Below are 16,966 nucleotides of genomic sequence, written 5' to 3'. Positions count from 1 at the left end.
CAAATATATTCTTCCTAAGTTACTTGAACATATTTTCCTGTTGGATGTATGTACAATCAATTTTCTCTGAGGAATCTGAAGGCAATAATTACCATTCAACTCACAAACAACCAAATATCATCCACTTCTCAAACATGCAAAATTGATGATCTCACTCAATGATGACATAGTTTTTTTTTAAATTAATCAAATATATTGAGTTCACAAATAGTACTATAAATCGTAGTTAGAACATCAAATGTAGGCAATTAGAGGTATTATTTATATTATTAATGGGAAAGCAATCGTCCTGTTATGAATGTAGAATCAAAAAAGGCAATACTCATTTTTTAAATAGTATGAGTTATAAATCATATCATAGATAGACTAGATCAATTTGATACTGTTGAGAATAAAAAGAGTGTACTCAACTTCAACCCATCACAAATTTGAATTGCCTATTGCATCTCTAGATGAATAGAAATGGCTATGCTAGTATCATCTATCCTAGAACTAGAATTTCAGTGTTTTTATGTTTTCGAATCATATCAGTGGATACTTTAAAAGTGTATAAATATTTACGCAGCCTCGAATAGCTGTTTCATTCATAATTTCCTTTTTTTACAACTATCATCTATCATTAATCCATCACCTTGTACGTTGATCAATAATGTATACTTTATCAACTGTAGTAGAGATTGATTGACACTTTGTATCACTGAAAGTTGTAAATTTTTCAATATGAGTAGGCTACCTCTTGTTTGCATTCAAACATGTACAAGTGATGCACGTTTCATTACTATTTCTTCAATCAATCCAACAGTGCTAATGATCCCGATCATTCCAAGAAAACAGAAGATGTTCTGTTTGAAATGTTCAAAGATGAGGAGAAAGACATCATTCATGTGGGGAAGTTTCTAGCGGTAAGTTTCATATCCTTTCTTTCTAATCATTTTATTATTTCAATGTAGCTTTGGAACTAATTTTATCAACAGTATTAATCTTTACATTGTTTCCAATCTACTATACGGTACTTCATTAAAAATTCAATGTTATTCAGAATTTAGATAGACCTATTTCAGTGACCCCCTGGGTTGGAGAACTTGCTCATAAACTGTTGTATTGTTGTAATCGTTAAAACCCGAAACTTTTAATAATTATAGAGTTGGTGAAAATTATTTTAAATAAATATTTTTTTCAATAATAATTTTACAGAAGGGTTTATTGGGGATTCTCATATGAATTAAAATTCATTTTTCACTTTCCTTGCCCTATTACCATAGGTAAGGAAAGTATTGCTTTCCGAAAAAAATTAAGGTACCCCAATTTCTAAATTTCTATACGTTTCAAGGTCCCCTGAGTCCAAAAATGTGGTTTTTGGGTATTGGTCTATATGTGTGTGTGCGTGTGTGTGTGTGTGTATGAGTGTATGTGCGCCTGTGTACACGATATATCATCTCCCAATCAACGGAATGACTTGAAATTTAGAACTTAAGGTCCTTACAGTATAAGGATCCGACACGAACAATTTCGATCAAATGCAATTTGGCGGCTAAAATTGAGAAAATGTTGTCAAAAACAGGGTTTTTCGCGATTTTCTCGAAAACGGCTCCAACGATTATGATTTAATTTATACCTAGAATAGTCATTTATAAGCTATATCAACTGCCACAAGTCCCATATCTGTAAAAATTTCAGGAGCTCCGCCTCATCTATGCAAAGTTTGATTTTAGATTCCCAATTATCAGGCGTCAGATACTATTTGAACAAAAATTTTCGAGTGGAAAAGATTGAGCATGAAAATCTCTACAATTAATGCTCAGTAAAATTTTCACCCAAAATTGAAAATTTTTTTAATTTAAAGATTTTAAAATTTAGAAGAAAACAATTTTTTATTGAATTATCAATTTTAAAATTAAATTTGTTATTAATTACAAAATCATTCAGACAAACATTGGATGGATTTCAGGACACTCTACCCATAATTACTCACTTTTCATATTCAATGGTAACTGTAGGAGAAATTTTATGTGAAATACGTGTGCAAAGTTCCTCTGCTGCACTCAAGAAACCATTCCGCACTCGCCTACGGCTTGTGCGTAAACGTTTCTTTCGGTGCAGCAAAGTGTCACTTTGCGCACTAGTTGCACAAATAACTATTTTAAAGTTATTGTAGAATATAGAAACAGACTTTGGCCTTCAGTAAGTCAAAAGTAAAACTCGCTAACGCTCGTTCAATGAGGATTCATAAATCAATAATGGTTGTTTCTCACTCGATAAAAGGCTTCCAGTTATTTCTCATGCGATTGATATATATATTAGGTCATTGATAATCACCAGCTATTAATAAATGATTAATATAATATTGTTATCCATCTTTGCTTTGTTACTATGGCGAGTTTCAGAAGAAGAACTGATTTGATAGATTGCATTGCTCTGAATTCATTTCCATTTAAAAATTATATAAATTGGAATACAATTGAATCCTCACATTACTGTACTCTCCACAGGCTCTCAGAAACACAGGCCTGAGAAAAAATGACCCAAGGCTTGCTGACTTCATGGAAAACTTGAAGAATGTTCACAGAAAATCTGGAATGGAAGGTGGTTCCCCCGAAACACAGAAACTGGATTTGGATACATTCAGACAGTAAGTTATGTAGCCTAAGATAATAAATATTATTCAATGTTATGTTTTTTTTTACTTTAAATTCATAAATTGGAATAATAAGCCAGCTACAACAGTAACATTTCACCGATATTTTTGAATGACAGGCGAACAGTCTTCTGGAACAGTTTACCTAAAATTGTACATAAACTGCAGTCTTTGCATGCTCATCAGGCGAAAATGTCAGATGAATCGTTACGTGTGTGACTGGTCATACAGGGTGGGTGAAAAGTCCGAGAACGGCTTAATATCTCATACACAAATGTTATTTGACGGTGGGTGTAATTGGGGATCCTACTCAAATTGAAAGTACTACTTTACTATGACTTCAAAAATCTGGTCCGCCATATTGAATGCAACTTTGTTTTTTTAAATAGGAAGGTGGTCATGCGATACATGATTTCTATACGAAATTTTAAGAAAAAATGAATGGTGAAAACCGCATATCGATATCTCAAACCGTTCAGAATATATTCACATTATTAATCAATGTCATGCATATCAGAAATGAAATAGATAAATGGTATTGATTAATAATGTAAATATCTTCTGAACGGTTTGAGATATCGATTTGCGGTTTTCACCATTCATTTTTTATTGAAATTTCCTATCGAAATAATGTATCGCATGACAACCTTCCCATTTAAAAAAAAAGTTGCATTCAATATGTCGGATCTAAGATGAAGGACCAGATTTTTGAAGTCATAGTAAAGTAGTATTTTCAATTGGAGAGGGATCCCCAATCACACGCACCTTGGAATCACAATCTTTCATGAGATACTAAGCCGTTCTCATACTTTTTTTCTCTCCTTTCTGCTTTGAATAGTATTGATTAATAATGCGAATATCTGCTGTACGGTTTGAGATATCGATGTGCGGTTTTCACCATTTTTTTTCTTGAAATTTCGTATCGAAATCATGTATCGCATGACCACCTTCCTATTTAAAAAAACAAAGTTGCATTCAATATGGCGGATCCAAGATGTCGGACCAAATTTTTGAAGTCATAGTAAAGTAGTATTTTCAATTTGAGTAGGATCCCCAATCACACCCACCATCAAATTACCTTTGTGTATGAGATAATAAGCCGTTCTCGGACTTTTCACCCACTCTGTATAACTTGGAGCCGTAGGTTGAAGATCACAATCATGTCTACGTTTCTCAACACATTTGAAGAAAGTGTAACAAAAATATGATCAGATATTATGCTACCACTTGATTTCTTTACTATTGTAGCTCAATAACAAGCATTGTTAAGAAAGTCGCAAAAAGTTCAATGTTCGGTAGCGTTGCATTTTGGATATATAAGTTACTTATTCGAGTAAAAATTCATTCTCTCTTATATTATTCAAATAATATATTAATTCAATTATATATCCAGGCAAGATATTTTTCTCTGGCCACCCCCGTGTTTTGGATGTACACGTTAATTTGTCGGCCGCGGCTGCCTAATAGCAATCGTTAGGTCATGTCAGCGACCTGAAAACTCTAAGACTAGACCTGAGTAAGCCAGGTCACTCGTTATTATTATTATAATTCAATAAATACTGATTTATCAATGTTTCCATTTCCCATAACATAATTACTTTGGTATAGAAATGAAAAATAAGACACTTGCTAATCATTTTGCTTTTCCAACAATCAACAGAAGTTTATTTTTCCCATCATCTTTCGATGAACTATTCTAGTCTTGCTGATATCTTGTATATATTTTCTTCATAATAATGAATAACATTCTATGATAAAATAATCCAGTCACTATATACATTGGTGCTTGCAATATTGTAGCTCTGATTTTTTAATATATTTGGATACATGAGAAAATCCAGAACCAATTTTTTCATGCAATTTTTCTTGTGCTAGATTCAGGGTGGCCCAAAAACCTCGTATTTTTGGTTCATTTTCTAGTTTTCAGCTATTTCCGCCAAATCCAGTAATCGAACGGAGAAATTTGCTCTCGCCTTTTTTAGATTATAAAATTTTGAATTAAATGAGATCATTCGGAACTGTCTATCTCTAATGAGTACTGAGCTATGATTTTACAAAAAAATAGTGAAATTTTAGGAAAAATCTACTTGGGCCAATTTTAGTTTTTGATCAACAATATCTTCCGATTGTTGCCATTTAGATGTATAGTTCAGAATCCCAGAAATAATACGAGTTTTTTGGGCTACTCTTTATCTTGCACAAGGAAATTTTGCATTAAGAATTGGTTCTGGACTTCTCTCATGTATCCAAATAATATATTAAAAAATCAGAACTACAATATATATTGTACCCCTTTTTTATGTCTATAATTGACTGGACTAAAAGAAAATTCTCCAATTTTTTATTAAACTTGCCACTTTCTAAATCTTGAGTTTCTTTATGAACTCACTATTTAACTTACCTATCTCATTCCAATTCATATCTTCAATTTGTTTTACTGTTATCAATCTATTTTTTCCTTTTCATTTATAATTTATTTCGTTTTGTTTCAGAGTGATTGGTGCTAACCTAGTCCTTATTTCGAAAGCATTCCGTCATAACTTCATCATACCAGATTTCCAAAATTTCTGTAAATACATTGAAGAATTCTATTGGAAGTGCAAGAGTAATACAGAGGGAAAGGTATGTTTGATTAAATTTATTGTAAGTTTTCATTGAAAACTAGTTTTATACTTTCTCTAAAGGAAGCTCATTTGATTGATATTGAGACATTTTGAAAACTTCCGAAATTACTACCCGAAATCAGTGATTTCATTCTGTATTCCCCCAGTTTTCTCCAGAATCTGACGAAAGTGGTTGAAGATGAAGTTGAATTTTTTGAGATGAATCTGATAAAATCTATTGTATTTAGTAAAAAAGTACAGTTTTAGTCTGTTTGGTGGAGAGTTTTATCAAATTGTAATTTAAATTAAAATTAATTGAATTGAAATTTTCCTATAAATATTTGCTATACTTTACAAGATATTTTGATAACATCTCTGGGAAGACTCTGGTACTGAAAATTTTTTACACAAATTTGATTTAGTTTGGATGGAAATGTTTCAAGATACGCCCAACTAGGACTGACAAACCTACTTAGCGACGTTATCATCCTCCCTAGGGCACACCTTTCCATGGTGGCTATGATTGTATCCATACATATTTTAATTAATAGGTTTTTTAAATGAAAGTATGTGTGAAATTATGAACGTTGTCTTTGCATTACAGGTGGCTAGTTACATTCCACAGCTGGCTCGAATGAATCCTGACTACTGGGGAGTGAGTGTGTGCACTATCGACGGTCAGCGGTTCTCCATTGGAGACGTGACGGTTCCATTCACCCTGCAGTCGTGTAGGTGAGAGCAAGTGGAAATTGATCCCGATTAATTCAGTAAGCGATTTATGTGAAATTATTTATCAACTCCGTTCCAAGCATACGTCAAGCTGTATTTTCACACTAGTGAAACAATTCTAGATCCCAATCATACAGAAAACTACTGAGAGCAACGCAACTGAGAAACGTAACGTCTTGTTTTTGTAATGTAGGTCTATGTGACATTCTTTGGTTTTATCTATTATGTGTCCATCTTTTTTGCAGCAAACCACTGACATACGGTATAGCATTGGAACAGTTGGGCCAGGATGTGGTTCATGGTTATGTAGGTCAGGAACCCAGTGGACGAAATTTCAATGAACTTGTACTTGATTATAATAGTGAGTATCTCAAGTCTTAATCTAAAATACGATGTCTATGCTGTATTTTGTAGTATATGTTGTGAATGTTTTAGTATGTAGTTTTTTTTGTAGTATTTAGTAAATTTAGTGAATCTGCATCTGTAAGTTATGTTAACATTTAGAAAATTTTCAAAATTGAGAAATATTTGATATTTAGTATATTTGGTAGTTTAAAGGGGTTAAATAAATGAGACGGGGCCGCCGAAAACAATGGATGAACAGGTAGAAGTTCTAGTGACTCTTCAGTGGTCGCCTATTGTTATTGAATTTCGAAATTCTTCGTGTTCTATTGTTAAGGTTTCCATTCCGAGGAATATATTGGTGGACCAGTGTGGTTACTTTCAGCTGTAAACCAGTGGTAGCATACAGTGATTGGATAAACACACACATTACTATCAATGACAAGTACAAATTTAGTCAAACGTACGTGGTGTGTGAGTAAAGCCCACTACGATTTTTGGGCGTCCTTATAAATTCTACGAGATTGAATGGGACTTGACATACACATAATACACGTATACATGTGTTTGTCAAGTTGTGTTCAATCTAATAGAATTTGAAAGGACGCCAAAAATCGCATAAATAAAATACGTTCAAAAAGTATCGTATTGTATGTAACTCAAGTTAGTTTGTATACAGCTTGTGAGCAAGTTGAGTTTCATCAAATGAACCATTGGGAATAATACAATAATTACAAGTAGCCTACTTGATAACTGATTCACATTCAATAATTGCAGAAAATACAAGTAACAGAAGTAAGTAAGGTGCAAAGTAACAGATAAGTTGGTGCTACCAGATAGAATTGCCTTCAAGAAAGCACACGGGGCTACTAATGGCCACTAAAAGGGTAATGAAGCGGAATCAGAGGACAATGAAGTATGCTAGTCGAGAGTTGGAGGATGAACCTTTTTGGAACAATAGCTCAGTGCACAGGTAGCGCGGCTCGGCTCCTTTCTTTTACCCGTTAATAGTACATTTTGTGAATCTGTATTATTGTAAGCTACGTTATAATTCAGAAAATTTTCAAAATTGAGAAATACTCGTATATCGAATAGGTAAGGCCTTAATAAATACTTAACGTGTAAAATGATAAGCTTTTAAGCTATTAAAACTGCTAGAATAAGATCTTCCAGTTAACACTTCCAACTTATTGTCTTATATTTTATAAGGTGAAAAGGTGAAATAAAATATTATAATTACTCTTTCCTTATTTCAGAGAAACCGCACAATCCAATGATAAATGCTGGTGCTATATTAATCTGTTCCTTGTTGAAAACATTGGTAAAATCCGAGATGACATTAGCGGAAAAATTCGACTATACAATGAATTATTTCAAGGTAATGTGAGTTTAATCCTTACTTTACTCTTATTATGGACTTGAATATGTGATATAGTCGTCAATAATGAATATTTTTATTAAAATTTTCAATTAATATGTAACACAAAGATATCATTCATTCCTGCATTTCAATTTCTTTCCTTTTTCGTATTTTCAGCGTTTAGCTGGAGGAGAGTATCTTGGATTCAACAACTCAGTATTCCTGTCAGAAAGAGAATCAGCCGATCGTAATTATGCTCTGGGATTCTATATGAGAGAGAATAAGTGCTATCCTGAAAAAACTAACTTGAAGGAGTGCATGGACTTTTATTTCCAGGTATGATATCATCATTGTGATTCATATTAGTATTTTATCAAAAGTTTGCCAAGGTATTGATAGTCCAGGCAACGAATTCACAAATGAAGGTATAGAAGGAAATGTTTATCGTTCCATCATTGTGAAGTTTGATCAAAAATATTATGATGTTAAATCCAATTATATTTGTTCAATCAATACCTATGATTAATTAGAAGCTGCTGACCTTCAATCATTAATTGTGAGCTATTAACTTGTTCTAACCTCAAGACAACATTACAACCTTTTTCATTAGCATGACTGCAATGTTTAATGGAACGAATTATTCAATGTGATTCATATAAGAATTTTATCAAAAGTTTGTCAAGGTAGAGTCCAGGCAACGAATGCTCAAATGGAGGTATAGTGGGAAATGTTGGAAATGTTGGAAATGTTTCTCTTTCCATTAATTGTGACGTTTGATTAATAATATTGTGTTTTGAAATGTAATTTCATTTGTTCAATCAATACCCATCATTAATTATAAATTACTGATCTATAATAATTTGTGAGCTATTAACGTTGTGTGAACGTGAAGTGCAAATGATGGTTGCAGTGCTGTGCGATGGAAGCGAACTGCGAGAGCATGTCGGTGATGGCGGCGACGCTGGCCAATGGCGGCATCTGCCCCATCACCGAGGAGAAGGTGCTCCGGCCTGACTCCATCCGGGATGTCCTCTCACTCATGCACAGCTGCGGCATGTACGACTACTCCGGACAGTTCGCCTTCAAGGTACACCGACATTATTTCTAAAGTAAGATCCAAGTTATAAAGTCAGCAACTGATTAAATTAAGGTGAAATTCCTTGGAGGCGTGTCGAGATGCGAGGACATACGCGAGCGTTCTAAGACGCGTAGTTAGGCGTCTCTAGAGGCGTGGTGAGAGCCGTCAGGGTTAGAGCATATAACCTATAAATTCATTAGATTCCATGATTCATTAGATGTGAATCGTAAAAGCAATATAGAAAAAACTCTCCTAATTCATCTGTCGCCATAACGTTCATAAAACGTGAACCCAATGAGTCATCGAATACAATGAATTTATAGGTTATGTGCTACAGCCGTGACGTCTCGAGACACGCGACTATAAGCAGGCACTCATTGAAACACCTCTAAGAAACTGCACCTTTAGCTAACTATCCTTGTCTGTAATTGGAAAAAGCAGATGGCTTTTTCCCTCTCCACCTCCGCACTGTTGCTAAATTATTTGTTTACTATGAAGAAACTATTAAAATATTTTATATCAATTATGAAATCATAAGAAAATATATTCTTCTTGCAAATAGAATAAATTTGAGATAATGTTGATCATTTGTATTACATCAGATATTATACCAGAATAACTCGGATCACACCTACCTAATATAAAATGCGATGCTAACAAGGAATCGGCAACTCTGTAGTCCTATCATTTCCTGACTTTATGACATGAATTTCACTATAGTTGTAATAACTCACATATCTGGAACTACATTAAAGATTACTCTATGATAAAATACAATGTATGTAGAAGACGGTATATGCGTGTGAGAGACGAGAGGTTCCTATAGGTGTTTCAAAGAAACTGAGAACATTTCGAAAATCAAATAAGAATAATTTTATTGGTGAGAAATAGAACATTTCCGATTATCATGTTGATTGTTCTTCAAGAGAATTAAAGCATTCTTATCTTTAGATTTGGAGAGTTCAATTTGAGTTTGAGGTCAATTTTCATTGAAGTCATTTCCGCTATTGAAATGATTTTTCTGTTTATCATCTGATTATGCTCGAGCATAGGAGATCTTCCTTCATCACTTACCACTAAATAGCCTTTTTTGTGTCGCAAATATGAGTAACTAGCTGGCCCGGCGAACTTCGTACCGCCAAATAGTTTAATGCATCTCATGACAAACTTTGCTGGATGCACACCTGAGGAGGCGCAATGCGGCATTTTATTTATATTGATAATTTTCCAACTGCAAAATAAATAATCTACTAAAAATCGATTCATTCTGAACACCGAAGACAGCACAATTATTCGAAACAAAGTAATGTCTTTAGAGCATGTAAGTCTTTAACCTGAGGCCGCACTGCTGGATGGTTACACACAGAACAGTCATCTTGTTTTTAGTCGGGGCGTTTAGAATGAAATAAATGGGCGGTTATGAAGCAACACACACTCTTGTCTACTATCTACCGACGGCTGTTGGATGACGCAATGATTATAACAGCTGATTTTTATTTCTGTGTGTGGCCAGCTCATAAATCTTCTCCCATAAGTATTACATGCCAACTTTGAAGGATCGTAGGAAAGAGTCCTGGAGTCGGATTATAAATTTTATAGGTCATAAACCTGGTCCTGACCATAACGAACACAACTAAAAAAATCATCAAATTTGGTGCACACATAAAGAAGTTATTGAATGACAAAATTTGAGGCTCGATTTTTATTTATATAGATCACTTGTGTAGTTGAGGTTTAACCAATACTAAGTTATAATTTGCCGGCTCGGTTAGAAGAGACGGCGTTGCACCATTCACTCTGCTGACGCTATCTGGTCGTGGGTTTAAATCCTGCCTGTAGGCATAAACATTTAATAAAAGAATCACCCACGCACTCTCTATCACCCTCGCACAAGCTAATAAAAGCTTAAGGAGGTATCATCCACAATAGAAAAAAAAATAAACACACATAACTCTATGATATGATTCGGCAATACTCCATGATCATTGCTTATTGTTTTTGAATGAATATAAATTCTCTGCCTTTTCTGTGTTTCATTGAAAACTAATTACAGGTTTAGTTCCAGTTCATCTAGATTTATCCTTTTCTACAATAAAATTATTCGTTTTCAATGTTTTATTGAAATTAGTGTGTGTTTTCCAGGTGGGCTTGCCGGCAAAATCAGGCGTATGCGGAGGTATGCTGGTTGTGATACCCAACACAATGGGGATATGCTCTTGGTCTCCGCCGCTCGACCACATGGGCAACAGTTGCCGTGGTGTTCAGTTTTGTGAGGTAGGTAATTTTTAATTGAGAATTATTTCCTAGAAAATGTTTATTTCTTCATGTAGGTAAACTTTTAATCAAGTATATTCGATAATATTTAAGTATGGAATATGTTAGTCTAGTTACACACACATCGATTTTTGGAAATACGATTCTTTGCCGTCCTTATAAATTCTATTTGATTAATCATAAGTTGGCAAACAAAAGATGATGTGTTTGTCAAGTTCCATTCAATTTGTTAGAATTTATATGAACGGAAAAATTGTTCTTCCAAAAATCTATGTGTGTGTAACTGGCCTTACTGTAATAAAAATATTTCATCATTTTCGTTAACCATACTCTTTTATTAGGTTTTATGTTGATAGAACTCAAACATTAAGTTGAACAGTATTAATTGAGTGTAACTGAATTAAAAATCCAACTTGATTGATTATTCTGACTCAATTTCAATCAATTGAGTATACATTTCAAATTTGAACTTAGTCTATAATTTATCACATCACTCATTGTAGCATTAATATTATTTACCAAGTAGCCTTCATAATATAAATACCAAACTATCTTCAAGATCATCCTACAATACAGTATTTTAGGTGTCCATTATGCAAATAAAATTCCAAGTTAACATTAACCTAAAGCAGAGAAAACGGTAAAGCATTGTTTTATTCTATGCCTAGAGTTCAACTCATGCTGAGAAATCTTCACTAATTTCTACTGAATACAGATTATATATCATCAACTTGTAAGTCAAAAACGCAATAACAGTTCATTTTTTGTCAAATTCAAATTCATTTTATTTTCAGAAAGTACATTTTACAATATAGTCCCCTGAAAATTACTCCTCAAATATGGAACTAGTCCGTGTTTAAAGGAGGAGTCAATACAACAGTAGGTACAATAATAAGAAAGAAAAAGTTCACTTTCTACTGCTGTAGTTTACAAGCATAAGCTATTCAAACATATTTACATACAACAATACTAACACATAAAACAATTGAAAGAAATATAATCTCAAATACATAGTCAATAATATTAGAAATAGATTCAATAAACAAAAACTGATTGCTTCCTTTTTGTCATAGTTCTGGAAACATTACCGATGTACTCAATGCACTCATTTACACATTTACACATTGACCTTATGATCTCTTAGCTTATACCTTTTATAATTACATTTGTTCTTCTGTTATCTGAAAAACATTTTAATTACCCCAAAACTGTTATTGGATTACCAGGAACTTGTTCGTGTCTTCAACTTCCATCGGTATGACAATTTGAAGCATGCCACAAATAAATTGGACCCCAGAAGACACAAGTACGAGACGAAGGGACTGAGCATTGTCAACTTGCTCTTCTCAGCGGCCAGTGGAGATTTGTCTGCAATGAGAAGGTACGTTTCCATACAAAAATTGTCCGTTAAAATACGTTTCTCCGGTAAAAATTTAGATACGAATCATTTACTGTGATCTACAAATCTATAGTATATTAACTTTATAGTTAGAACAAAGAGTATGACATATAGTTACCCCTCAATTTTTAAGCTTTTTTAGTTTTTTTATTTCCTAAATACTGCCAGATACAATAAATTACAGCAAGCTGTAGAGCTCATATCTGGATATTTTGATCTATCCCAAGTCTGTATTATTTATGAATAAAATAGTATATGAATAATGAAGAAATATACATTGTTTCTTAACACCAGGTTCATCATATTACTATATTCAGATTGTCTTGTTTCTTTAGGACTACTTTTGAATATAAATAAAAATGTAAAATCTGAGTACCCTTTTTTAAAATTATTCTGTCACGACATGTTTCGGCTATATAATGACTTTATAATGGCATTGTATAGCCGAAACATGTCGTGACAGAATGATTTTAAAAGGGTACCAAGATATATTTTTATTCATACTATTTTTCATTCAGGTTTATTTGTATGTTCAATACTTCAAGCCTTTTCTTTGGAAAATATCGATGATCCAATTTTAAATTGATAAACACTTGTTCATCATCAAATTAGTCAATATTTTTGGAGATAAAATGTTCATTGTTATGAAATATTGTTAATCGGAAAAAAATCTGTTTGGTGTAGTCACATGATATTTGATAGAATGCCTTTGTAAGCGCAAAATTGCAGACCAATAGGAAAATAGCTATTTATATATTAAGAACTTAATGCGCGACTTTATCGCTCGCGCAAAACAGTGATAATTTTGCAAGAGCGATAAAGAAGCATTACATTGTAGAATGTTAAAATATTTATTAAAACTTGTGAATATTGTCAGAGAGAAATCAGGTGATTTCACCCTAGGATCACCACTTGATGCTTGCTGTTTGTGATTTCCTCATTTTGAAGGTGTTCATTCCAGATATTAGCAGTTTTGAACACTTTATAATGGAACTTACCTTTTCGAGCTTATACTCATTCGAAAGCTTATGAAATGGAGAAGTTTTTGAAATATTGAAACCACTATAATCACCCGGAGAAAAACTGAGAAAAGACTGTTTGAAATTTCACTTTCAATTTGAAGAATAGAATTTTTTCAAGTTTAAGCCCTAATAAAAACTACAAAATATATTACATCAAATAAAATTACAATAATCTTGTTTGAAATGTTTTTCTCTTTTCAACAATACCCTTGAAATTGAAATTCGACCAGTAGTTTTCGAGTTATTGAGTATTTAATGACCAGAAGTAGGCATATTCTGAAAATATCGAAAAATCTATGTATCTCAAAAACCAAGGTCGATAGGAAAAACGTTTACTGAACATTTTTTGTCAGAAATGTCGAGTAGAATGTATGGTCAAAGGCTGTTACAACCTTGGTGGACACCCTGTATAAAAGCAATAATGTAAAGAATGTCTCACGAAAGGTAACAGTCGGAGACCATGGATTCTACATAAAATTTGCAACACAACATGTCCAGTAAAATTTTCTTATATCGACCTTAGTTTTCGAGATTTGTAGATTTTTGGAAAAACTTCAATAACTACAAAACTATCATTCAAAATCCAATTCCAAGGATATGGTTTGAAAGAGGAAAAAGATCCAATATGATTCATATAATTTGTTTCTTTGTTTGACGTTTTGAACTTTTCATGAGCACTCAAACTGTTTGGAATTTGGCTTTCAACACGACGAATGTACTCTTTCAACTTTGAGCGCTCATAAAAACGTCAAAAAAGGAACAAATAACATACAGCTTAATGGGAAATTCTTCCTCTTCTCAACCATATCCTTAGAATTAGATGTTGACTGATAGTTTTATAGTTATTGACGTTTTTTCAAATATCAAAAAATCTATATATCTCGAAAACTAAGGTCGATGTAAGAAAATTTTACTGGACATCTTTTGTTGCGAATCTCATGAGGAATTTATGGTCTCCGGCTATTGCACCTTGAGATACTCTGTATTGTGTAGCATAATCTTATATGTTTGATCATCAGAGGGATTGATTGATCAATATTGCTTTTTGTTGCAATTTAGACACAGACTGTCGGGAATGGACATGACCCTGGCCGATTATGACGGCAGGACGGCTCTGCATCTGGCTGCAGCTGAAGGCCACCTCGACATCGTCACATTCCTGCTGGAGCAGTGTGCTGTGCCCCACCATCCCAAGGACAGGTCAGATCACATTTGCTAAATGGTATACTATTACTATTTCTATAGCGGCTTACAGACTGCAAAAGTATACTGGCAATTCACTATTCAATAGTTTTTCCAAGTACTTTGGCCAACAACTTTGGATCTTTCCCCACTCACGTTCCAAATCGAACCTGAATAGGTACGAATACCTTGCGTGGTCGGCCAAGTCAGTTGAACAGTTCACCAGACTTCCGACAGCATTAGCCTTAGCCCCGCCCACAACACTTCTATCCACGTTCCGACGTCGAGTTGAAGGACCTCATGTTAGACAAAATATCGGATAGTGAATGGCCCGCTTAAAGACTGAAGGCTATTGCTTTCCATCAATTTCGATTTAAACAGCTGTTTGGCAACTTGATGAAAGGCAATGGCAACCAATAAACTAGTTTTCTCTACTTTGCCCGTCTATGATCGCATTTGGTTTGTGTTTAGATGGGGCAACTCGCCGCTGGACGAGGCGATGCGCTTCCGACACGTGCAAGTGGTGACCTACCTGAAGGAGTGGGCTAAGCAGCAGCCCCCACCCGGACTCGACGAGTCATCCTCGTGCGAACCCCCGAGGCCCGTTGAGGAGACCTCGCCACTTCCCTCCTAAACACTCTCTCTGTGCTTCCACTCGACCTGACAATAAAACCAGGCCTGGTTTCTCAACAAACCGCAATATTATTCATTAAATAGTTTGCAATATTATTAAACTTACAGACACCAAACATGCTATAGTTTAGATCTGTTTCCTGTTTAGGACTGTTTGAAGCTGTTCCCTGTTTAGGACTGTTTGGAGCCCTTTAGTCTGGAACTGCTCTAAACTGTTTCATTCAGAAATTTAACTGATTGAATGTCGGTTATGTCGGAATGTCTATTGGACACATTAATATTCATATTTATTTTTATTCAATCAGACACATTATAATACTGGGAAAAGAAAATAGACGCAAGCCCGAAATTTCTCCTCCTTAGTTAATTAAAATTGAGCAATGTAGGGTTTTGGCTCATCACATTCACTTTAACAATTTTCACTTTTCACAAGACTAAATAACTTATATAGGCCTAAGTTTTATTATTTGAATTTTGAATTTTGTTATATCTAGTAATATAGAATACAAAAACATTTTTTGTATTTGTGTATTCAATTGTTAGTAGTTTACTCACAAAAAACAAACAAATTTCATCATTTAAGAACTACCTAACGAAAAAGAACTATCCTATTCATACAACTAGCAAAATTCAATAAGTCCAAAATAATATTAAGTTACTCAATAATATAAGTATACGGTACGGTATGGGCATTGATCAACATACAATGAATTACTATAATGGATGAGTAGAATTGGTTACCATCAAAATCGATTTACACTGGTAAAATATCAGTAGCATACTGGTACAATAATTATCAGTAAAAGCTCAAAAATATAGATCTTTCAAGAATAATGTAATGGCTTCCAATCAAAGATAAACTCATTCCATTACCCAAGTTCCATTGAATACTCGAATCTATTGAATTGAATGCTGAATGTCTAGTGATGTTGTTCCTTTTATATTCTTTCAGGCATGATGAGTTCAAAATTACTTTTTTAAAGTGAAGAGTGGAATTAAGTGAGTAGCAAATATCCTATCAGCCTAACGCCTATAACTGGGTTGGCTTCATGCTCCCCATAAATTGGGGATACGATTTATTTATTCATTTTATTTCAAAAAAATCACAGATCGGAAGAGAAAATTAAGAATACCTTGTACTATCCCCCTCCCAAATTTAAATAGCATTAAAATGTTCGAAATAGGCTTTTGTACTATTCCTCTCCATATTAAGATAGCATGAAAAAAGTCCGAAATAGGGTTTAAAAAGTGGTGTAAAACCTTTGGTCTCTCCACCATCAAAAACTATACTGTTTACTGTATATGATAGGCAGAATACTCTATATTTGTTGATGTTGATCAACAATCAGTTAGACATTTTACTTATCATTAATTTTAACAAAAATAATTTTTATTATATGAATAAATGAGATTTTATGGGTGGAATTATTGACTCCTTCGAGCTAATAAGAGACTGAGTGGATTTGGAGCATGTTTTAGGAAGTTATAACTAATATTATTCTTATATTAGTATTCTTATATCCTCATAAATAGCTATAAAGACTATAAATAGTCATTTTCATAACTGTCGTTACTTATTCCCTCAATGCTACCGTTTTTATTGATTTAAATGGCCAGAACTAATGAACAAATTGAAAACTGAGAAACCAGGCCTCACCATATCAAGCTAATATATTATTGTTACTCTTTAGATGTCTATTTGAAATAAA

General features: G+C 33.6%; 1 protein-coding gene across 1 annotated transcript; it reads left to right on the top strand.

Annotated features, from left to right (window-relative positions):
* Positions 1-802: 802 nt before the first annotated feature.
* On the top strand, positions 803-16,136 carry LOC120349498 (glutaminase kidney isoform, mitochondrial; the record flags this gene model as incomplete). The annotated part of the gene is given in 12 exon segments (XM_039419847.1): positions 803-902; positions 2,490-2,629; positions 5,128-5,257; positions 5,843-5,970; positions 6,213-6,328; positions 7,566-7,687; positions 7,847-8,005; positions 8,580-8,756; positions 10,890-11,021; positions 12,248-12,402; positions 14,502-14,642; positions 15,096-16,136. Coding segments are annotated over 12 exon segments (1,614 nt in total). The 3' UTR covers positions 15,259-16,136.
* Between the last annotated feature and the right edge of the window lie 830 nt (positions 16,137-16,966).

Source organism: Nilaparvata lugens, chromosome 1, assembly GCF_014356525.2.
Source record: "Nilaparvata lugens isolate BPH chromosome 1, ASM1435652v1, whole genome shotgun sequence".
Lineage (NCBI taxonomy): Eukaryota > Metazoa > Arthropoda > Insecta > Hemiptera > Delphacidae > Nilaparvata > Nilaparvata lugens.
Note: the sequence above shows the minus strand (reverse complement) of the source record. Positions and strands in the feature narration are given on the sequence as shown.